At 41.7% G+C, this 24,803-nt stretch overlaps 1 protein-coding gene across 5 annotated transcripts in view; it reads left to right on the top strand.

The window, feature by feature from the left end:
• Nucleotides 1-1,819, top strand: part of NDUFAF6 (NADH:ubiquinone oxidoreductase complex assembly factor 6) — a 37,805-nt gene extending 35,986 nt beyond the window's left edge. For 4 of the 5 annotated variants that reach the window (XM_057532161.1, XM_057532164.1, XM_057532162.1 and 1 more), the window contains one exon: nt 846-1,819. In XM_057532161.1, the coding sequence (XP_057388144.1) occupies nt 846-974 (129 nt within the window). In that variant the 3' untranslated portion in view covers nt 975-1,819. The remainder of the gene's footprint in view (nt 1-845) is intronic. The other variant, XR_009005811.1, reaches the window with a different exon arrangement.
• The last annotated feature ends 22,984 nt before the right edge of the window (nt 1,820-24,803 follow it).

Genomic DNA, 24,803 nt, shown 5'->3' with positions numbered 1-24,803 from the left:
AGTAGAGAGTGAATTTGTTTGTATGTACACTCATCCGTTTATAGTGTATAGAAGTCTGGGAGAACACACAGTCCTTTGGACAAGCATGCTCTCTGTGGGTCACACAGGTTGCACTGCAGAACTCTAGGGGGAGCTGTGCACGTGGGCTGAGAAGGCGGTGGGGCCGCTTCACATTGTGCAGTGCAAAAGTAGGTGGCTTCTCTGTTTAATAAAAATTTACAAATTAATAAGATTGAAAAGCATAAAGAGCACTGCCCATCGTCACTGTTTTCCATCCTGGCCCCCGGTCCCAGAGAAAGCTTTGTCAAGTTTTGTGTGATGGGGGGGAGCATGGTGTGACGTTTATAGGGACCTGTGATTGTTCTCCCTGGTTGCAAATTGTTTTCCAGCAAGAACATGGAGACCCTTTAAACTTTTGCACAGAATAATTTTTTAAAGAAACAACTTGAGCTCCCCCTCATGGCACTGTGCATTTCTGTGTGTGTGTGGGGTGGGTGGGTTCATTTTCCTCAAATGAAACACCCCTTTTGTATTCTACAGAATCTAGTAATAAGACCTGGCAAATAATTTCTCTTTCACATTTTGACCAGAACACTAAATTATGATCAGAATTGGCTTGATGTTTCTAGTACTAGATCTGTGACATAGTTTTACTGGCTTCATAGAAAACTTCTTAGAAGATGTCTTTATTCTCTCTCTCTTTTAAAATTTTCATCTACATTCTTAGTATGTAGAAGACCATCTCAGGAAAACTACAATAGCCTTAATACCTGCTGGGTTTGTTTTTGTTTCTTTTAAAGACTTAATCATTCTGTGATCTAGTGACCATTCTTCTCTTTTTTCAGGTTGCTCTGGAGGACTATTTAAAGAAAATTCAACAAGTGGATTTTGATATATTCCACCCATCTTTACAGCAGAAGAATACTTTACTTCCATTATCTTTGTATATTCAGTCATGGAGAAAAAGATATTAAAATAATTTCGTGGCACTGATATTTACTTTTATTAGTTTTACAAAAGTGTACTAGTTCAGGGTTCTTGTTTACAAACAACAGGAACTGTTTACCTAAGGAGAAAATTCACTTATTGGATGAGTGTGTAGGTCACAGAATTAATGAGAAGTTGCTGTGGGGCCGTGATGCCCAGATTCTGCCGCAGGCACCGCCCTTGTCACCAGCAGCCCAGACAGTGTCTGCTGTGCCATCCCTGCAGAGTCCGAGCCCCAGGAGGGAGCATCGTTCTAGCTGTGCTTAGGCTGCAGGCCATGCGTCAGCCACCAGAGGGCAGGGGGAAGCACGTCTCCTCCCGTCCTCACCCTTAGAGAAGAATGGGGAAGGGGCTCAGGAAGTACTGGGTTTGCATGCTGAGCAGCCAAAACCCAGGCGTCCAGGACAGCTGGGAAATGCATTTATTTAGGGATCATGAAGAGTGAAGTTTATATCTGAGGAGTGTCAGTCGCTATGTTGAGGGCCTTATATCTCTAACATTTAATCTTTACCACCCTGTGAAAATTTGACCATGATGATAAAATAACTTCTTTCAAGAGCTCGAACCCTAATTTGACTTTACATCTGGCTGATTTGAAGGCTTTTACTTCTTTGTTTACCCTTTTGTTTCACTCTCTGTTATTGAGCATTATCATCATGAACAAAACTGTATTAACAAAATGTGTATTAATGTAAATTAACAAAATTGTATTGAACATTCATTAAGGGGATACTACATTTTTAAAAATTACTATACTAGTTGAGCTTCCCACTAAAAAGCTCTGTGCTGTATACTTTCCAGTGTTCTCATCTGATCTTCAAAACTGAAACAAGGAACATTTTTGGTAATTAAAAAATTTTAATTAAACATACTAATTGCAAAAACCAAAATTGTTTACATTGCTGGTAGTTGGCAGATCTGGACTCTGAATGAGTCTCTGACTCCTAAAACCAGAATTATGCCCTAGTTTCCTTTTCCTTTCTTTTTTTAGTGGTCTTGTTTCCTGCCCACTCCCACCTCTGTTGTACCATTTCTCTATGCCATCTCAAATCTTTGGTTTCAGTTATGAATTAGTGCCTACTTCAATTGTGAATTAATGATGGCTTAAAGTATTACAGCTTTGCAAATAAAATTCAAATGGAGAGCTGCTTGAGGGCAAGAATAGATTGTTTTATTCATCTTGGGATCCCCCAGCACCTCGTATGGCTTCTGATTTAGAGCAAGTGGAGATTAATAAATGTATAAATGAATGAACATACAATGCTGTTGTTTATGTTAGTGTACTTTTGGTTTATACTGATGCTGAAAGAATATCCTCTTATTTAATCCTGTGGCTTTAGAGAGCTTAAAGCTTATCTAAAAGAGGAAAATCCTGGGAAATGGGACACATTTCCTCGTGGGATTCTGAATGGTCCAGAGTTGAAAAGTTCATTAGAGATAGTCTTTATTAGTAAGAATTGTTTGGGAGTCTTACCAGGTTAAATCTGGCAGCAATCAATCGCTAAGCATCTTAGTTCCTGTCTAAGAAGGGTTAAAAAGAGGGGTTTAAACACTCAACTGGATTACTGGATTTTTTACTGGCTCAGAAGCCAATTTACTTTAAGTAAATAATTTCAAAATACTTTCTAAGCCGTTTGAAATTTGATGCTTAGCGAGTTGGATGAACTGACGTTTCCAGTCTCCTAGAGATTAAGATAGGGTCTTATTCGGTGACATTTACTGTACTATTAATTTCCTGGCTTAAAAGATACTCCCTTAGGGGCTTCCCTGGTGGCGCAGTGGCTGAGAATCTGCCTGCCAATGCAGGGGACACGGGTTCGAGCCCTGGTCTGGGAAGATCCCACATGCCACGGAGCAACTGGGCCCGTGAGCCACAACTACTGAGCCTGCGCGTCTGGAGCCTGTGCCCCGCAACGGGAGGGGCCGCGATAGTGAGAGGCCCGCGCACCGCGATGAAGAGCGGCCCCCGCACCGCGATGAAGAGTGGCCCCCACTTGCCGCAACTAGAGAAAGCCCTCACACGAAAACTAAGAGACCCAACACAGTCATAAATAAATAAATAAAATAAATAAAGTATTTAAAAAAAAAAAAAAAAAAAAAAAAAAAAAAAAAAAAGATACTCCCTTAGATGGTGCCAACATTGTTTTTCATTTTTCAGGTCTCTTTTTTAGAGCATGTAAAGGAGTCAGATACATTTTCAAACCATTTAAGATGTATTTTGATATTGAATAGGTAGAGAGCAACAGATAACAAATGTTAAGTATTAATCTCAATGTAGGTAAAGTTGCTTATCATAAAATGCATTTGAGTAGTTCCAAATCAGCTGGCATTATTTTTTCTATTCTTTTGGCTAAATCTCTCCTTTTGATGAAATTAAATTACTCTTGAGAAATACAACAGCAGTTAACACTTAGCACGAACTTGGACAGGTGATGTGCTCTTGCACTCCTAAGCTTTAATATTCAAAGAGCAGTAGGTCTTTATTTTCCAAAGGATAAAACTGCCTCAGTTCAAGGTCACACAGCCATTAGAACTAGAGCTGGATGCCAAACCCACATTAGTTCAATGCCAAAGCCCACAACCCATATATTTCTACTGTTCTTGAGATTGTAAAATAAACAGCCAAGTTTAAAAGCTCAAGGGCACAACTTTTTTCCAGAAATAAAGTGTTACTGCATAAATTTCATGTACAAATTAGGTTAAGAAGTATAATTACTACATAAATTCCAACTACAAATTAGAGAAATAAGTAGACAACTGAAATAGATATTAAGTGCTGGTCACTGGGTATATATAGGAAGGACACGTAACCACTTTGGAGGTCAAACTTTTCCCAGAGGAGGGGCCATGTGAGGAGTTTCAGGAAGGTCAGGTAGGAAGCAGGGTTTGGGAAGGGGGTGCAGATGTTGGGAGAGGTCCTGGCTGAGGAAGCAGTAGGAACAAAGGCCAGGAGGCCGAACCAATAGCCTCTCTAAGACTTCATTTTTTGGCTTCAACTTACCTAAGTAAAAAGAATATAATGTGGGCTTCCCTGGTGGTGCAGTGGTTGAGAGTCTGCCTGCTAATGCAGGGGACAAGGGTTCGAGCCCTGGTCTGGGAAGATCCCACATGCTGCGGAGCAACTGGGCCCGTGAGCCACAACTACTGAGCCTGCGCGTCTGGAGCCTGTGCTGCACAACAAGAGAGGCTGCGACAGTGAGAGGCCCGCGCACCACGATGAAGAGTGGCTCCCGCTTGCCGCAACTAGAGAAAGCCCTCGCACAGAAACGAAGACCCAACACAGCCAAAAATAAATAAATAAATAAATCCCATTAAAAAAAAGAAAAAATATATATATAATGTAACGTCCAGAGTTCTTAGGAAAGTTTGTGAATAAAAAGTGGCCACATCTCCTGGTCTAGTGGAACATTTTGACTTAAGATCACAGACTTGGGAGTTTATATTTTGCCTGTTTCACCAAATGCCTAGGTGTCCTTGGATTTGTTTTAGCTCATATAAGTAGGACTTCCCTGAAGACATGGCCTGATAGATTGCCTTGTCCAGAAAAATCCAGAGTTGTAAACATTATGCTGACAATTATTGAAAAGAAAACAAAACATTGTCCTACTGTTTGGAGGGCTAATAATCCACATACACCCAGAATTGGGAAGGATGTTGGAGGTAGACTGGAGGGAACGGAGAGGACACGGGGAGTCATCGTGAAAATACCTTAAATAACACTTAACTCTACCTGCTTTCTCCTATAATGAACATGTAATTCTTAGAGTATAACTACAAAGTTCTTTCTAAAGAATTAGGATCTTCAAATGAGAAAGATGATGGTAAGCAAGGAATGTAATGAAATTTATGGAAAGGTGAACAGATGGTCAAATTTTTACATCACGTCTGTTTATACCAATTAAAAAAGAGTTTGGTCAACAAAAAGGAATAATATTTGGCACATTTTTAAATATGTAATTCATTATGTAGTTTAAGCTGAATAAAGGAATTTTGAAAGTTTAGATACAGAGCAGTATAGTGCTATGAAGTACTTCTTTTAAGAGTGTGGGCTGTGAAGGAGGCTGGCTGGCTTCAGGTCCCGGTTTCACCACCCTAATAGATGCGTGACCTCAGCAAGGTATGAGAACCCTCCCGTGCCCAAGTTGTGCCTTTGTAAAATGGGCAAAATCATAATATCAACCTCCACAGTTGCTGTGAGGAGTAAGTTAATACTTGCAAAGTGCCTAGAAGAGGGACCTACGCGTAGTAAACATTAAACGACGTTGTTAATCTTAGTATACAGAAGTCACAAACCGGCAGCCTGAACCAAATCAGGCCTGCAGGCATATTCTGTTATTCGGGCATGGCATTTGAAAAAGTGAGAAATTGAATGCCTTTAGATAGGACAGGTACTCTCCATTTGGCTACAGGTCTCAGCATGAGCGACTATCTCACACCCAACCTGATTCATAAATTCATGTTACCTGCTTACTCTGTAAGCACTCGAGTTTGCAAGCAATGGTTTAGGAGAATTTGTGGATGATGGATTAATAAGTGACCACCAACTGGAGGCTGGTTTCACTAAGCATAGCCATGCTTTCTCCCCGCAAGCCAACTGTATTTTAACTATTGTTTACACATCTGTCCCTCACTCAGCCAAAGTTCTTTTGAGTGCAAGACAATGTTCTATTCATCTTTGTGTCCCCAGAACCTATCATAGATCCTGATGCTACTCCATAAACCTTTATGGTCTGAATGAACATACCAGAGTATAAGGTGGGGTAGTGGGATCCGAGGAAATGGGTTGGGGCTGATATGTACATGACAAACTGGAAGTTTATGTCAGAGATGTGGTGGGCAGGGCTTCCCTGGTGGCACAGTGGTTCAGAATCCGCCTGCCAATGCAGGGGACAAGGGTTTGAGCCCTCGTCTGGGAAGATCCCCCATGCCACAGAGCAACTAAGCCCGTGCGCCACAACTACTGAAGCCCATGCGCCTAGAGCCCATGCACCGCAACCAAGAGAAGCCACTGCAATGAGAAGCACGTGCACCACAACGAAGAGTAGCCCCCATTTGTCGCAACTAGAGAAAGCCTGTGAGCAGCAGCGAAGACCCAATGCAGCCAAAAAAAAAAAAAAAAAAAAAAAAGTGAGTAGACTGTATATGGTGTTCAAGCAACTATTATCAGGTATAGTTGGAAGGCAGGGTGTGAGGAAGGAAAAGTAAGGCTGGAAAGGGAAATCATAGACATATTAAGGTGTTCGGATTTGAAGAATGGCATGAGATTTGGAAATAAATCACAAATGGTCCATAATATATTTTGTGTATATGCTTATGAATATCATTTGTGTTATTTCTAGTGTAATCATATCTTTGATAAGCGTACCTTTTGAATCAGATATGAGATAGAATATTTTTATTCTTATTTTATAAGTCTGTGGGTTGACTTCTTATTACCCTGTACAAATACTGTTTTCCTTTGAGTTACCCTTCGCTCATTAAACAAGTCTTGCCTTGGTGTTCTGTGTGTTTTCCTTTTTATTTTTAATCACGATTAATCTTCCCAGTTGCTTAGTTATGTAATAATATCCTGTGTGTTTAAACACAGGCCTACAGATTGAATTTCTTGGAGAGCAAGTTTTAGAGCTTTTTAAAACCACAAGATCTCTTTTATGGGTGCTACAAAGATTCTTTAGGACCCAACATTAATGATTTGAGAAGCTATTTTACTATATCTTACATTTGTTTCTTGCTGCAGTGATTTTATCCTTTGTTAATCTTCTAAGTTGACTAATAAGCTGAGAAAGTTCTCAATCAACATAAAGACACCTCCTCCACTCCTTTCTTGTAAGCTATTCCATGTGGTCGTTAGAATTAGATCTGTTTGAGTTTTGGTTGGGGGAGTGTATAATTCTCTCTTTACTGAGAGATTATTTTCTAAAAATTAATGTATTTATTTTCTTTTTACACAAGTAACTTACATGTGCTTATTGCAGAAATCTTGGGGAAAAAATAAACACAAAAGCATAAAGGAAAACCTTTTAAAAATCAACTATAATTTTACCAGGTAAGAAATAACCACTGTTAACGTTTTAGTCTATGTCCTTCCAATTTTCTCCTTGGCATACATATAATATACAAAATTGGTATATTCTGTGTAGTTTTTTTTAGTCTGCATTTTAGCTTAATAATACAATTTGAAAAAGATCATATTGGAAAAATATTCTTAATTTTTATTCTAAGAACATTATTTTAATTTAGTGGGAATATGTTCTCTCTCTTATTTTGCAATTTTAATCCAAATATAGCTAAGGCCTCCAGCCTTCTGAAGTCAAACCTTCCTTTAATAACTAAATAAAGTCATTTAAGCCACCATTCCATGTAACGTTCTGTGAAAAGCCAGCATAATAGCCTTTGTCAATATTTATAAGGATTTCCTGGGTAGAATGGAACAAAGGATTTATGTACTTACATCACTTCTCAGAATAGTTTACTTGGTTTTTGTCTTATTATGGATGAATTTGAACATCTTTTCATATATGTAAAAGCCATTTGATTATCCTTTGATTTAATTCTTTATATTCTTTGCCTACTTGAAGATGATAAAAAAATCTTTTTTCCCATGATTTCTTTTAGTATTTTTTGTGTTTTGATTTCTTACATGGAATGAATTTGAAGCAAGATGTGAGGTATAGATCCACGTGAACCAATATCATCAGCCATCTTAGGCATATATTCAATTTCCATCTGTATTTGAATCTGAAGTGTATTTTATTTTTTTTTTTTTTTATTTTTATTTTTATTTTTTAATTTTTATTTATTTATTTATGTATGGCTGTGTTGGGTCTTCGTTTCTGTGCGAGGGCTTTCTCTAGTTGCGGCAAGTGGGGGCCACTCTTCATCGCGGTGCGCGGGCTTCTCACTATCGCGGCCTCTCTTGTTGCGGAGCACAGGCTCCAGACGCGCAGGCTCAGTAATTGTGGCTCACGGGCCCAGTTGCTCCGCGGCATGTGGGATCCTCCCAGACCAGGGCTCGAACCCGTGTCCCCTGCACTGGCAGGCAGATTCTCAACCACTGCGCCACCAGGGAAGCCCTGAAGTGTATTTTAAATACATTAGAGGAGGTCACTTCTTGAAGAAATGTTCTCATAACTCCCTTTTATTAAAAATAAAAGACTCTTTGAGAAGTGAGTGGTCACACTTGATCATTTTTCATAAATCTGTTTTTTTAAAAAAATTACTGTTTGTCCAAAATGGCATATTCTGGAGCATCAATCAAACTTTAATCCACCCCATCAGCTTTCTCTTTCACCGTCTTGGTTTCCTTTTTTTCCCCTCCTCAAACAGTGAAGAGGCAACAGAAGAGAGGAGGAGAATAAACTAGATGCCTGTAAACCACACTGCAAGTTAGCATGCCTCTGAGCAAAAACTTTGAAATAGAGTTCTAAATCATCTTGACACTCTTTTCTTTTTTAATTTTTTTTCTCTTGGCTTTGGACAGATACGAAGTAAAACAAGATTTCCATTTTGTTTTCTGATTGGTTAGCTCAGATATGAGCCATAATAAACAAGAGAAGTGGGCACTTGTACTCGACCAAGGAATATGAGTAATAATTTAGCCTGTCCAAACTCATATTCATTTAAATAAATTTTCAAGATTAACTTAGTGTGGATGGAGCTGGTGCTGGTGAGGACTATTTTCCCCACTTTTTCTGTGGACGTGGGACCAATTCACATCTACTGGTTATGTGAGGAATTGCTTGTGGGACCTGAGTTAATGGAAACGCATTTCTGAGTTATTCTAGTGATGTCCTATATGCACTGATGCCCCACACAGCTGCTCAACTCACCTTGTAAACTTGCTGTGGGGAGCTCGTTCTTATTCTCTCTGACTTTTTCATGTCTGTGCCTGTAAGTGAGAATGAGAGAGGATGGATGAGCAATAGAGGAATTTATGCTGTGTTGCCTGAACGTCAGAGGGAAAATTAAGCCACTGTGTGCCTTGGAGTATGAGCTCTGACGGACCAATCCAGCTGGGCCCTGGTGAAAAACTGGAGGTCAAAGATAACTATTTTGCTCCTACCAGAGAAGATTTACTATTGCAACTAATCCCCGCCCAGTGCAGCTGCACTGGTCCAGGCTCATAGAATGTTCCTAGAAAATGCATCGAGCAGGATGGAGAAACAGGAGGGAAAAGGAAATTGGGGCAGGCGTGGCTCTCAGGGATGGCTGCTTTGCTGAAAGGCCACTCTCCTGTCTTACCCACAGAGCAGTCCATAGGCCACTGGGAGGCCTGAGCTTGGTTCTGCAGTTGCCCAGAGCTCCTAGATGTGGAGAACTTATTATCTGCGGCAAAGGGCATCTCTTGTCCATGGTAAATTTTCTCCCACTATTAAAGAAAAAAAAAATCACTTGGCTCTGCCTTCATCTTTTTCCCTCTTTGTTCAAGGGGTAAAGGGGAAGGGTCCTTTTTGCTTTGTGTGTGTGTGTGTGTGTGTGTGTGTGTGTGTGTGTGTGTGTGTCTTGAGTTTTAAATTTTTTAATCTTGATGCAGACTCCCTAGATGGGAATTTTTTTCAATGACATTTCTGGGATGTAACTGCTTAGATATTTATTAGTGATTTAAATCACTATTTAGGTTGACATGACACTTTCTGTTTGGAGTTTTATCTCTCCTGAACCAAGGAAACCACACTAGGGAGTAGAGAATGCAATTAAATGCTAAGTGTGTCCCTAGCATAGGGCAGGCCTTTTCATTCTTCCTGGGTGAACATCAGTGATTTCTTCTGCTACTGTAGTGACTACTTCATGCACATTAGTGAGCACATTGATGGTTCCAACTACTCATTGTCTACACCTGGAATGAGTTGTGCAATGGGTTTTGTTTAAAAAAAAAAATCAGCAGCAGTCATTCAGCAAACTAGCTGCCCTGTTAGGGGCTGGGAAAGCAAAGATGTCTATGATACCAGGGTCCAGTAGAAAGAGAGCTGTAAACAAATAAGCAAAATAAAGCATCACCGGATCCATGATAGAGGTAAATACATAGAAGGTATGTAGGGATCCAAAGAACAGTGTTAAACTCTATTGTAAGAAGATACTAGAAAAGAATTTCTTAGAGGAAATGATGCTTAAATGGAACCTTTAAAGTAAACTAGGTATTCACCAGGGGGATTAGGGTTTGAAGAGGTGTTTGTGGCGGATGGAACCGTGTGACTATAGCATATATCTACCACCTGCTGTCTTATGAACCAGCATCTCTCTCATTTCCTGAAATTATTTGAGCTGGAGCTGGGGAAACAGACACACAGATGGCAAGAGATGTGAGTCTCAAGAACCACTGGTGGCCATGTTTTCAGCCATGTGGAAATCTGAGAAATGAAATTCCTATTTAGAAAGAAGTAGAAATAAAGGAAAAAGAGTGGAAGAGAAAGTCCTAAAGACATCTAATTCATGGTTCCATTGTCCCTGATTTCCACTGGCACCCGTTGTCCTGCCAACAGTTGGGTTTTATGGGCCTTCCAGGAAATTCCTCCCTTTCGTTTAAGCAAGTTTGATTTGAATTTCTGTCACTCATAACCAGAGCAGTCTGGTCAGTTGAGGGGCTGAGAACTTGAAGAAATGAAATGTATGTGCATATATCCTTTGCTGAATAACAGGCTCAAATTTCATCTTGCTGCTGTGTGACAATAGTGATCAAATGTATGCTTATGACTTTATGTTTGTGTGCCCAGAGAAGGTAAATGACAAACTTTCATCAGAGCCAATGTACATGTGCCTTAATGTAGGAAACTGCCTATAGAAGTGGAATGTAAACAGTACTATTCAGTTAGGAGAGAGAATTTAGGCTAAAATTGGGGAGCTTCCAATAAAACAATATTTTGGCCAACCTTTTGCAAAAACATCTGGGAATGTGAAAGTATCTTCTCTGTAAATCCAGATTTTCATAACTTTTGTTTATTTAAAGTGAGTGCCTCCCCTGCCTTAATTTGCTGTGCCCCATCTGGGCAAGAAAGAAAGAAGTTATTGTTGATGGCAGATGCAGTCAACATCATTCCCAATGAATGTGAAATAAATTTCATTTGAAATCTTTGCTTTTGATAAAATAACTCCAAAAAACCCCAGTATTTATATCTAGATATTTAAAGTATCAATAGATCTGATTAGTGGATTTTTTTTTAAATGTGAAATTTGGATATAATCCTATCTTTGCATATGTTCTGTGAGCAATTGAAAAGAATATGTATTCTGCTCTTGTTGGGTGAAGTGTTTTATAAATGTCAATTAAATCCTGTTGCTTGATGATGTTCTATATTCTTGCTGACTCTATGTCTAGTTGTTCTATCAATAGTTGAGAGAGGGATGTTGAATTCTCCAACTATAATTGTGTATTTGTCTATTTCTTCTTTTAATTCTATCAGCTTTTGCTTCATGTAGTTTGTAGCTCTTATCGTTTGGTGCCTCCATCATATTTAATATTGATATGTCTCCTCGGTGGATTAATCCTTCTGTCATTGTGTCATGTCCCTCTGAATCTCTGGTAAATTTCTTTGCTCTAAAGTGTTCTTTATTGATATTATTATGGCCACTCTGGCTTTCTTTTGATTAATATTTGGATGATATGTCTTTTTCTATCCTTTTACTTTCAACCTACATATATAGTCATATTTAAGTGAGTTTCTTGTAGACAACATTCGATTGGGTCATATTTTCTAATCCATTTTGCCAATTTCTGTCTTTTAGTTGGTATATTTATTTTTTATTTTATTTTATTTTTTAAGATGTTTATTTATTTATTTATTTGGTTGTGCTGGGTCTTAGTTGTGGCAGGAGGGCTCCTTAGTTGCGGCTCGAGGGCTCCTTAGTTGTGGCATGCGTACTCTTAGTTGCAGCATGCATGTGCGATCTAGTTCCCTGACCAGGGATTGAACCCAGGCCCCCTGCATTGGGAGCGTGGAGTCTTAATCACTGCACCACCAGGGAAGTCCCTCAGTTGGTATATTTGGATCATTTATGTTTAATGTAATTATTGATGTTAGAATTTAAATCTGCCATTTTATTTTCTGTTTGTTCTATTTCTTATTTTTCTGTTTTATTTTTCTTGCTTTTTTATGGATTACTTGAACTTTTTTTGAATTATGTTTTATTTATCTATACTGTTTTAATTTTAATTTCGTAATTACATTAATCTGTACATTCTCCTATGGCTATAGTGTTTTTGAGTGTATCTCTTTGTAGCTTTTTTAGTAGTTGCTCCAGGTATTACTTTACATATGCATAATTTATTGCAATCTAATGGTGTCAATATGTTATCAGTTCAAGTCAAGTGTAGAAACCTTATCTCCCTTTACATTTCTTTGCCTTCCCCTGCTTCTAATTGTCTTAAATATTTCCTCTACATAGAAGAACATCATACAGTGTTATAATTTTTGCTTCAATGTTCAAACGTAATTCAGAAAACCTAAGAGGAGGAGGAAATGTATTTACTCATATTTTTCACTCTTTTTGTACTATCTTCCTTTTTTATATTCCAAGATTTCTTCCTTTTCCATTTCCTTTCTGTTTAGAGAACTTCCTTTAGCCATTTTCTTAAGATAAGTCTGCTGATGATGAACTTTCTTAGTTTTTCTTCAGCTGATGTCTTGATTTCCCCTTCATTCTTGAAGGATAGTTTCACTAGATATAGAATTCTGGGTTGACAGTTCTTTTATTTCAGCACTTCAAAAATGTTATGCCATTTCCTTCTGGCTTCCATGGTTTCCAATGAGAAATCTACTATTATTCAAGTTGTTTTTCTTCTTTATGTAAGGTATTGTTTCTCTTAGCTTTCAAGATTTTTTCGTCTTTAGGGGTTTTTGTTGTTGAAATTTTATTATTATTTTCAGTGGCATAAAATTACATTTAAATAAATATAAGAAGAAATACTGTGTTTAGTTTTGAGAAGTTTAGCTTGGTATGGGGTTTCTTTGGGTTTATCCTGTTCATGATTTACTTACATCTTGAAACTGTAGGTTTATGTCTTTTGCCAAATTTGGAAAGTTTTCAGCCATTATTTCTTCAAGTGATTTTTCAGCCTTGCTCTCTTTCTTCTCTCCTACTGGGATTTGGACAACATCAGTGTTAGATTTTTGTTATGGGCCCATAGGTCCCTGAGCCTCTGTTCATTTTTTTTCCCCCAGTCTATTTTCTCTGTATTGTTCAAACTGGGCAATTACTATTGCTCTATATTCCAGTTCACAGATTTTTTCCCCCTCTGACCCCTCTATTCTGCTGTTGAGCCCATTCACTGACTTTTTAACTTTAGTTATATTTTTCAGTTCTTAAATTTCCACTTTGATCTTCTTTACATTTTCTATTTCTGTGCTGAGACTTTACATTTCTTTGCTCAGACTTTCTATTTTTTCATGTTTTAAGCACGTTCATAATTGCTTGTTAAAGCACTGTTGAGATGGCTGCTCTAGAATCTTTGTCAGATAATTGTAATATCTCTGTCATTTTAGTGTTGGCACCTATTGATGATCTTTTCTCTTTCAAGTTTAAATTTTCCTGGTTCTTGGTGTGATGAGTAATTTTCAGTTGAAAACTGGACATTTTGGATATTACGTTATGAGGCTCTGGATCTTACTTAAACTTCCTGTTTTAACTGGCTCTTCTGATTCCTGGCAGAGGAAGGGAGGGACACTGCCTTGTTGCTTCCAGGTTGGGGTAGAAGTCCAGATTCACAACTTGATCTCTGTTGACACTGGAGAGGAAAGGGGCTCCTAGTTACTGCTGGGCAGGGGTGGGAGGTTTGGATACCACGAGGCATCCACCAATATATATTACCCTGGCTGGGAGAGGTAGGACTGCCTTGTTATTGTTCCCCATGTGGCCACTACTGACACCATAGAAAGGTGGCCTCGTTATCTCTGGGCAGCAGTGAAAGTCCTGACTCTCCACTCAGCTGCCTTTGACACCACCCCAGCAGGGATGGAGAGGGGTGCTTTGTTACTGCTGCTGTGGGTAGAATTCAGATGCCCCATGTGGTCTCCATTGACATCATAGGGGCACGACCCATTACTGTCAGGTGGGGTTGAAAGTCTGGCTCCCTATGGGCTTCTCTTATACCATTTCAATGTGTGTGTGTGGGGGGGGAGGGGTTGCAGTTGGGGTACTTTGATATACCCTGCTGGGTAGGAAGTCTAGGCTCCCACTCCCCCTTTGCTGGTGTGGGTGGGAGTGGAGCCACCATTTTTTCTGTGGCTTTTGGCTGGGGTAAGTGGTTACAGTTTAAAAGTTTTTACTCTTGTTAGGTTGCCCCTTTCCTGGTCTTTTGACTTTTGTTGGGGACTTTTTGTTTGTTTGCTCCTTTTGGCATTTCTAGGGGATGCCAGCTTCTTCAGCTCCAAATCTGGGAACCACAAAGCTAAAAGAAAACCCAGGGAACTCATCACCAGGTTGTGCCTCAGATCCCAAAGTCCCTAGCCTGTCTGTCTTTTTCTCTCCACCTTTCAGAGTCTTCTCATGTCTTATATACAATGTCCAGGGTTTTAAGTTTTACGTAACAATAGGGAAAAGTATATCTACTCCATCTTCCTGGAAACAGAAGTCAAGATATAATTTTAAAATATTAGTTAGTTTCATGTTTTTGGAATACTACAGAGATCTATTTATCGCTGGTATGTTAACTCCCTCACTAGAACTGTGTCTGGCACATGGTAGGAACTTAATAATATTCAGTGACTGAATCTCTACTTTACCAATGAGAAAACTTAGGGACTTAAGTAATTTCTTCTTCTTCAACTGGTAATAGGAAGAACTAGGATCTGAACCTGGACAGTCTGATTCCAAAGCCTGAGCTCTCAGAAGCATCATTGGGGCACTCATGAAATTCAAGGCCCCTTTTGTTCTTTTAGGACAAAGGACAAGTGAGAGGGAGCCCCCACTTGAGACAGTGACAAAGTGACAACATGACACTTTTCCACTGAATTAACAATGTCCTTGCATTCTGCAAGCAAATGCCCAGTGCTGTCAACTCTCTTTCCTTCTATTCACTGCCAAGCTTCCTGCCTAGTGTCCTAATTATTCCTTAATTCCTGTGCAAATGGGGTTCCACTCCAATTTCTCTTCTGCAGCTGCCTTTTTTTCAGCCCCAAAGACCAAATGCAACAGTGCCTTCCCTTTATCACCCTTTAAAATTTTCCTGCAGTGTTTCCTAATGCTATTCACCACTTCCCAAACTTCTCCCTACTCTTGACTTTCATGATCCTTCACTTTCTTGCTTTGCTCTCCACCCCACTGATTACTTTCTGACTCCAGTTTTTACTGCCATCTTCTGAATGGCAGAATTCCTCGAGATTCTTCCTTTCTTGTCCACAGACTCACAGAGCTTATCCAAGCTCACAGCCTCAACAAGGCTGATAAATACACTCATTCATTCATACATTCAATATTCATTTATTGAGCACCTGCTATGTACCAGGCATTGTTCTATAGCAGGGAACAAGGTAAACAAGGTCTTTATTCTCATGGAGTTTATATTCTAGTGGAAGACACAGAAAGCAAACAAACAACAGCAGCAAATCAGTTAGTTATGGAGCCATATGACATTTCAACCATGTTAATCAAACTTGTAAACTTTCACGTACATTATCTCAATTATCTATTAATTCTAAAATGACTGAGGGTAAAAATTGTGTTACTTCCATAAAAGTAATGCTACCACCTTATTTTTACATATGAGGTTTACTTTAAAGATGTGCTTTAACATAGTTGGTGATTTTAAAAATCTGTTGATTTTCAAATATTGCTGATTATTACATGTTAATTTTTCCTAAGGACTTTACAAATATCTAAGAGCAGTTTAATATGTTCTTGATGTTACACAATGACTTTGGAACCTGTGCAGCCACGTACCAGCCACACAGGCTGGGGCAAGTCACTCAGCATCTCTACACCTTCGTTATTCTTGCCTCCAGGAGCCCCTCAACTCATGAACCTCCTATCCAGACAAGGGCTCAGCTCAAGAGTTCAAGGCAGCTCCCCTGAGGGACCACTGCGTCCTAAGGGAAGCTCTTTTTCGTTTTGAAAGTCATAGCATATGGGACAAGAATGTGGCTCTGGTACCAGGCAGCTTGAATTTACGTGCTGGCTCCTCTACTTCCTAGAGTGTGACCCTCAGCAAGTTATCTAACCTCTCTGTGCCTCAATGTTTCCATCCTTAAAATGGAGTAATGAAAAAAAAAATGGAGTAATGATAGTGCCTAGTCTGTAGAATCTTTACGATGATGAAATGAGTCAATACCTATGAAGTGCTTAGAACAGTGCCTAGTACTTAATAAGTGCTACATGAGTGTTTGCTATTTTAATCTATTTATATACATACTTCTGTCACTTTAAGGGAAAACCAGGTCACTGGACTTCATCTGTTGGACTCTCACTGCCATTAAGGTTTGAATCTTGGACTTTTACGTTTTGGATGCTTTAATAAATTCAGGTTATCAAACAAATAAACTTAAGAGAAGAAATACATTTTTATCTCTTTCAACTTTAGAGAATGAGCTTCTAAAAATGAATGCTGGGTTTCTTTCCACTTTGAATTTTGAGGAAAAAAAAGATTTACATAAACAAAACAAAAGGCACATAAAAATCCATTAATTGGGCTTCCCTGGTGGCGCAGTGGTTGAGAATCTGCCTGCTAATGCAGGGGACACGGGTTCGAGCCCTGGTCTGGGAAGATCCCACATGCCGCAGAGCAACTAGGCCCGTGAGCCACAACTACTGAGCCTGCGCGTCTGGAGCCTGTGCTCCGCAACAAGAGAGGCCGCGATAGTGAGAGGCCTGCGCACCGCGATGAAGAGTGGCCCCCGCTTGCCGCAACTGGAGAAAGCCCTCGCACAGAAACGAAGACCCAACACAGCCAAAAATAAATAAATAAATAAATAAATAAAGTAGCTATAAAATTAAAAAAAAAAAATCCATTAATTCAGAGGTATGTTTAAAAGAAATAGGCCAGATGGCAGATAATTAATATACACTAAAACTGTTAATGTCACACATAAGAATTAAAATGTATCAACAACCAGAAGCTGGGCAGAGAATTTCTGGTGTCATATTCACTTCTATGGCACTGTGTTGTGCAGTTCAACTGCAATTAAAAACAGAAAAACCCTCTCTCCCTCACTTCCCCTTTTCCTCAGGTTTGTGGTTTTGAAGCATATCTCCCATGGTCCCCCCCCCCCCCGCTTTTTTCCCCCTCTAATCACCTTCCCTATGTTATTTGTCTAAGTCAGAGGGAGAAAATAACTTTAGAAAAGCAACAAGCAGTAAAAAGTAACTTCTATAACAGGGAAACCACATTGGTGATAATCCAGATCACTTAGAAATTAAATATACCCTCCTTGCCCAGTCAAACCAACTAGCTTTGCATCTGTTAGTACCATATGGCTGGTTATCTGAAAGCCTAAGGCTGACTTCATCAGCACAGGGCCCCTAGCCAGCCAGGCTTGCAGGCTTGCATAGCACCCAGGGCTGTCCTGGGGGCTCCTGGGCCCACAGAGGGTTTAAGACATTGGCCATTTACCAGGCCTGACCCAGTGACCTTTGCAGCTTCTTTGTGAGGGCTTCAGGGAATCTGCATCCTGTTCAGTGGGCACAGGGAGAATGGTTCATGTGCTGGAAATACCTATCTCGGCTCCATTTGCCGGTAAGTAGTTCCTGGCAGAATTCCTGCAGAAATGAGTTTGGATGTGAGACACGTCCTTCCTTCTTTAAGAGGTGGGGACTGAGGCGCCTGCGGGAATCTTGAGAGCATGGGGCTGAAGTCATTCCTGAGCCACGGCTCAGCTCCAGAAGCGCCCCAGGGCACCTGCGAAGCAGCTGCGTCAACAGTGCCAGCCCTACGCCCTGTGCCTTGTTTGAGGCTGAGATTCCATTAAGCGGCTTTTGCTGAGGAAATGAGCTGTGTTGGCAGGGGGTTCAGTGCCAGGCAGAGGCGTTTCCTGCTGCTGGCATCCACTTTCTTTCAAGACCTCTTTCACTCTGCACAGATTCGTTTTATTTTATCGGGAGAGGAGTAACAAAAAAATGCCCGTTTCCCCCTCCATAGTTTTTAACGCTCTCCTTCCCAGAAGTTAGTCTTTGCATGTATCTCAGCACCAGCATAATGCCTGTCTCGATGTTCAGTAAAATGACAGTTTCCTTTCCTTCCACATCTCCTGCCTCCCCCATCCTGGCCGTTTACTAAGAGCCAGGGCCTTCATGTTAGGATACCCGCATCTGCAGACACACCCAGATCTGTGCAGGGCGGCTCCCCATGCCAGAACCCTAACTGCCCCCATCCTTTATTCCATTTCCTGAAAGTCTTGCTATTCATGGTTAAGGCAATCAAATCTTTATACTAATCTACATTGGGGGTTAACGAGTGCTATCAGGCATCTGTCGGTATCAAGTTAACCTTGTCACAGAGGCCTTAGATGCCAAGCAAAGCAGTGACTGACGCTGAGATTTTGGGATGCCTGGGCAGTTAGAGAAGGGAAGCTGATTGACAGTGCTGGTCAGCTCACAGGCTTCCTATTAGGGCTCAGAAGCCCTGTCTAGCATTTTCCTCTGAAGAGAGACCTTTGTGGTAGGCCCGGCCTCTTTCCGGGACTTTCCAAAGCAGAGAAGGACTTGTTGCTCCTGGTTCTCCAGCGAGGCTGGACCAGCCAAATGGGCATTGCTGGGGCACAGGTGGCCAAGTTGGTCTGATCCACTGACCCGAGACCAGGTGTCTGTGTGATGGTGCAACCCACTGATTTTGTAAGAGTACAAAAGTTTTATCATTGAAAGCCTAGCACAAAGGTGACTATAAATACCGCCATAGGCAGCAAGAAAGCGGTACACAGCAGTGAGGATACTGCGTAGTGGACACCTTGAAGAAGAGCAGGGTCCCTGAGTAGTGAGGGAAAGCAGGCCAATAGCTAGGATCTCTCTAGCACCTGAAGGAGAAGCCTGGCACGAGCTGGAGAAGCAGGAGCCCTGTGCAGGGAGGCGCCAGGCCGGCCAGTGGGCGAGGGTGCAATTGCAAAGGCAGATGCAGGGACTGTTGCAAGAGATGGCCCCACTGAGGGCCAGGAGGACACCACCGGGCTTCGTCATATGGCGGGGCATCTGGCAGCGAGCCACCTCCCCTTCCCACCCCCTGGATGCCGGATCAGAGCCAGGAGCTGTGCGTGTTTGGTTCTTAGCCCTGTCCCCGAGGCTCGTGTTGCCCACGCATCTGGCAGTGTTTCTGCCTGTTTTCTCTCTGGGGCCACCAGAAGCCCCTGCAGAAGAAAGATTACTTTCTACTGCAGGTAAAGAGGGGTAAGCAGCTCTGCCACTGCCCGGGCCTGGGGTGAAGACACCTGTGCGCTCTCCCACCCGGTCTGAGCCTCAGGGTCCTACCTCAGCCTTGGCCCGGCTGCACCTCTGCCCCTCCTTACCAGAAGTCTCCTCCTCTGCCTGCCCCTTAAATGTCGTCCTCCCTAAGGGGCCTCAGGGGTTCTCAGAACCCTCCCGCTTTACACTATTTCCTGCTGATCCCATCCGCTGCCGTGTCTCCCTCCAACACCTTCACTGGGCATCTTTTTGCATGACATTTGAAATTAAAATGGGTCTGAATCTGATCAAGGCTTCCAACTTATAGGACAGAGCGAGACAGAGGAACATGCCAACATACACCAAGGGAATGCAACCAGCAAAGTCCAGAGTGTGGGAAATTCTGTGGGCAAACAAATTCATTTCTTCACAAATAAATTGGAAGGGGGTAGGGAGTGGGGATGAGGTGGGGAATGAGGATGGGGGCGAGAGAGAGAATCCACAGAGTAAAAGAGACTTAAGAGCCTATCAACCAATCCCAATCTGTAGACTAATTTGAATCCCAATTGAAATAAACTTTTTTAAAAAATGAAAATTTTAACCTGACTTGGTATTTGGTAATATAAGAAATCACTGTTAATTTTTAAGGCATGATAATGGTATTGTGCTTATGTTGTTTTTTTTTTAAAGAGTCCTTATCTTTTGAAATTCATACTGAAATATTTATTGTGAAAGCTATGATGTCTGGAACTTGCTCCAAAATAATAATGCAGGGAGAAGTGGGTGAAGGTTGGGATGAAAAAGATTAACCACAATCTGATCATTATTGAGGCTGGGTGATAGGGACATGGCGGTTCATTATATTATTCCTACTTTTGTTTATTTTAAAAGTGTTCCATAATAAGAAGTTAAAAAAATAAAAGAAAGAGAAAAGGAGAGAAAAAATAGACCTATTCCAGCTGATTAATCTCAACATTTTCAGGGCCACGTACAAGTATGTGAAGATCACCTGGGAATCCTTTTTGTCACTGACTTGTGTGGCCCCTCTGGTGCCCTCTGACCCCTAACTGGGTTGGTCTTTGACCTGGTGCCGGGGTTTCCACCTCTCTGCACTTCTCCTCCTGAATATTAACTACAAGTGATCCTGGGTTTCCAACCACCCGAGGTGGTTTTCTGTCTCGTCCGATCTCAGTATGTCTAAAACTGTACAGTGCTGTGCTCTCACTCCCACCTTCTCCATTTCTATTGAAGGTTGAGCATTTCCTTGGCCTCTATCACAGATTAAAGCCATTTAGCGGTCTCTGACTCTCCCTTCCTCTTCTCTCTGGAGGTCCACTTAGTCACCAAGCTCTATGGATTCTTCTTTCACAGGGTTTCTCAGACTTGTCTCTTCCTTTCCCCTCTCACACCTATTGTCTAATGCCAGGTGTGGTTTTCCCCTGTGTGCATTGACTTCCTTGCCCATTTCCTGCCCTTACTGTCCTCCTTCCAGCCATTCCTCCCTGCCAACAACCATTAGAGACGCCGTTAGATCAAGAGCCTTATATTTAGTTGCAGCCTAAGAGGGGATATCATGATTTGGACTCTGCAAACCCCAAATTCCTGCCCTCACAATCTCAAGAGAGTCTCATTCAAAGAAGGTTGGAATGATGATTATCAGGCAGCCAGCAAAAAAGGCCTCACACCCCAAATAGAGTCTAATGTGGAAAACATTATTTCTCAGTTGCTTAGCAAACATATCTTTCACTGATTGTTTGTAGGTTAACCACACCTAGACCTGGACGATCAACAGAATCTAAGGTCATGAGGATCCCATTCAAGTGGGTCAACAGACAGATGAAGAGATCAAATGACGGAAGTAAAGAAGAAAGATCCTGAGATTCTTGCTGATTTTGCCAGTGTGCTCAACAGTAGAGCAACCCACCCGGTTTTTTGAAACCAAGGCCACAAGATTTGACAACTGACTTTCAGATTTAGTCACTCACTCATTCATATGAAGTTGTACAAAGGTGTACACAAACAAATCATATTTAGTTATACACTTTACTGAGAAAAAAGTTACATTAAATGAAGTTGAGACTGTCTTGGAAAATTTAATCTATCAGGTCACCAGGACCAAACATGCAGCCTCAAAATGCTTGAAAATAAAAATAATTTCTTTGAGACCCCAAAACAGACATTTATTATTTTATCAGTCTAGGTTAGCACCCCCTTTTCCTGAGGAGGGATTTTCTCCTCCCCAGGTCAACCATAAGCATCGTTTTGGGCAGGGGTGGGTACATGACCTAATCAGTGTTTCTCTGGAATTTTCCAGTTGGTTCTGGTGAAGAAGGGTCCTCTTTAATCTTGTTTCACCCCAACCGTCACCCACTTCTCCCTGCATTATTATTTAGGAGCAAATTCCCAACATCGTAGCTTTTCACAATAAACATTTCAGTATGAATTTCAAAAGATAAGGACTCTTTCAAAAAAAATATCACCCTGCCTTAAAAATTAACAAAGATTTCTTACATCATCAAATATCAAGTCAGGTGCAAATTTTCATTTTTTAAAACACAGTTTATTTGAACTGGGATTCAAATTAGACCACAGGTTGGGGTTGGTTGATAGACTCTTAAATTTTCCTCTGGTGAGGAAGGGAAGGAAGTTAATGATGTAGCCATTTAGGTTGTGAGTCTTGTACAGCCAGCCAGCCTGAGAGAATGAAGCCAGCACAAGAGAGATTTGAAGGACCAAAGTTCCTGGTTGCAGGCATGCCTGAGGCCAGCTGCACCCCTATCTCACCAGTTACCTAAGCCTAGAAATCTTTCTGCCTTACTAGCTCCAGGGTTTTTTTGGTTAATTACCACGAGAGAATCTTTGTCAAACACAGATCAGTGGTCTTGTGAGCAGGGCAAGGTAACCATATAAAATCAAACCAATAAAAGAAGATAGAGCCACTTGCTGGGATCTCCCAGAGGGCCAGTGGAATGAACCCAACCCTTTGAAAGCTCTAAACAAGGGTGGTGACCCACCCCTCTAGAAATTGACCTGGTTATATCATAAAAAAGATCAATTTTTAAATGAGGTCTTAATGGTCCTGTTACCTAATGCTTTATTATTAGAAAAATCAACCTTTGACCAGAAAGAGGCAGGGTTTTGTTTTGTTTTTTCCTTGCACTATTCATGATTTTCTGGAATTCTTAATAAAAATTGCATGTCTCTAGGCAGAAGCTCTCCAATGCCAGATTTTCCACTAACATTCAAATGCCATTTCCCTCAAGTTCTTCCTCTGCTCATGACCTCTCAGGGCAGCTATGTTGCTCGCAGTGTAAATTCCAAGTGCCTCATCTGGGCACTCAGGACTTCAAGAATTGGGCCTAACCTTCAGGTTCATTTCCCACAGCTCAACAAAATGAACATTTGTCTTGGTCATGCCATTCTCTGTATTGCTTCACACTGGCTGTCTCACTTTTTTCCACGCCTTGGGTTAAGCTGCCGACTCTGAACCATCCCTCCCACATGTACTCTTTCTCTTCATCTTACTCTCCTTTCCTGCCTTCAGAAAAATTGAGTGCACACTGTGTGTCAGGTAGTCCTGAGGGCTGGGTATAAAATGACTTACAGCATATGGTTTTGTCCTTGAGAGATATTTTGGGCTGAATCACATTCCCCACAAATTCACATGCTGAAGTCCTAACCCCGAGTACCTCAGGATGGGTCTGTATTTGGAGACAGAGCCTCCAGTGAGCTCCTATGGGTGGGCCTTAATCCGATATGACTGGTGTCCTTATAAGAAGGGGAGGTTTGGACACAGACACTGCACAGAGGGAAGACCATGTGAGGATACCTGAGGAAGACAGCCACGTATAAGCCAAGGAGAGAGGCCTCAGGGGAAATGCTTCCTGCCCATGCCTTGATCTTGGACTTCTAGCCTCCAAAATTGCAGGAAAATAAATGTGTGTTGTTTAAGTCACCCAGTCTGTGGTACTTTGTTATGGCCACCCTATCAAACTAACACACTCCAGGGAGGGAGACAAATGAGAAAAGAAGCAAATATAATACAGCCTTGTGAGTGCCATGACCCCGATTGTGGGAGCTGAAGGGGAGTTACTTTGGGTTGTGAAGCTCTTGAGAAGGGCCTGCCTCTCCAAAGGAGCAAGGGTGGCCAGAGGCAGGCCCTCAGACGCAAGAGGTCTTGATGACTGTCTCACTTTTCCTGCTCCCACCGACCTAAATGCAGCGGCTCCAGCCAGGCCATGGGTGCAGATGCGCACCCATGGGAGGGCGCTTACGAACAGTGATCAGCTGAGCCAAGTGCATCTCCCTCAGCAGGTGGAGGAGCCAACAGGGCAGAAGCGGCTGAGAGCCTCAGAAAGATGGCAGCGAGCAGCAGCCAGGAGACAGCAGAGGCCGCTCGTAAAGCAAAGCCACGCGGCACAGCAGAGATCAGGATAAGCGGTCAACAGGGGCAGAAGCAGCCGCAGAGAGACTGAGAGGTGGAAGTGCCGCCGCAGGCGCCCTGGGGCTGCTGGAGCCCAGGGCAGGGCTGTGAGGGCTCCTGCTGGGGCCAGTGCCCGCCTCTGAGGCTGGCTCTGCTGCTGAGAAGCCTGTTAGGAGTCTTTGCTTCTCCTCAGTGGTAGGGAGAGGACTTCAAGTGTGGCTAGTTACGTTTGAGACGCTTGTCCCTTTTTGTGTCCTTCTTCCCAGACTCAGCACATGGGACGAGCCGGCTAGATGACCGGAGAGGTGAAGGGGAGGCGGAGGCCAGGGTATCTGCTCACCACGCTCCCTGGGCTCTGCCTGGCAGGACTTTCCATCCCGTCTCGTCCCTTGGATCTCTCCAGAGCCTTACTTCCCCCAGGGCAGAGCATCCTCTCCCCGGTACCCTGGTAGTGTGTATTGAAGTTGTGATTATTTTGCTTTTGCTTATAACTCGATTAATTATTAGTAATATTAATTATCATGGACCATAAACTCCATGGGGGACAGAGGCCATTTTGCACTTGTCTGTCTTCCCATGACTTAGCACAGTGCCTGGTACACAGTGGGTTCTCAGTACATATTCACCGAGTGAAGGACTAGATTCCAATCATGCATATGAGGGAAAGTTAGCTCATTTGCTCAAAGTCGCATATCTAACAAGTGACCTGAAGGGAAAGTCAGACAATTGCTACTTAACCAGCACTTAGGCAAACACACCGGCACACACACACTCCCCCAAACCAAAACCCTCCAATGGGCCTTTTCTCAAGAGAATGGAATATATTATGATTAAAGTAATTGGCTGACAGATGGAGGTGGAGGGGCCCATTTGTGGCAAAAGCAGTACTTAATTTTTAACAAATGACAATGTAAAGCTTTGACAGTTTAAATATGTCCTAAAAGAAAATGAAAATTGAAATATTCAAGAGAAAACTGTCCCCAAAAGTCCCTGTGGAAATGAAGTATACAAGAGTTTTTAGCCTTTTTTTTTTTTTGGAGGGGAGGGGTAGAAACACCCACCCCGTTTTAAAAATAAACTTCTAATTACATTATTATTA

The sequence above is a fragment of the Balaenoptera acutorostrata genome, chromosome 17, assembly GCF_949987535.1.
Source record: "Balaenoptera acutorostrata chromosome 17, mBalAcu1.1, whole genome shotgun sequence".
In the NCBI taxonomy this organism is placed as follows: domain Eukaryota; kingdom Metazoa; phylum Chordata; class Mammalia; order Artiodactyla; family Balaenopteridae; genus Balaenoptera; species Balaenoptera acutorostrata.
Note: the sequence above shows the minus strand (reverse complement) of the source record. Positions and strands in the feature narration are given on the sequence as shown.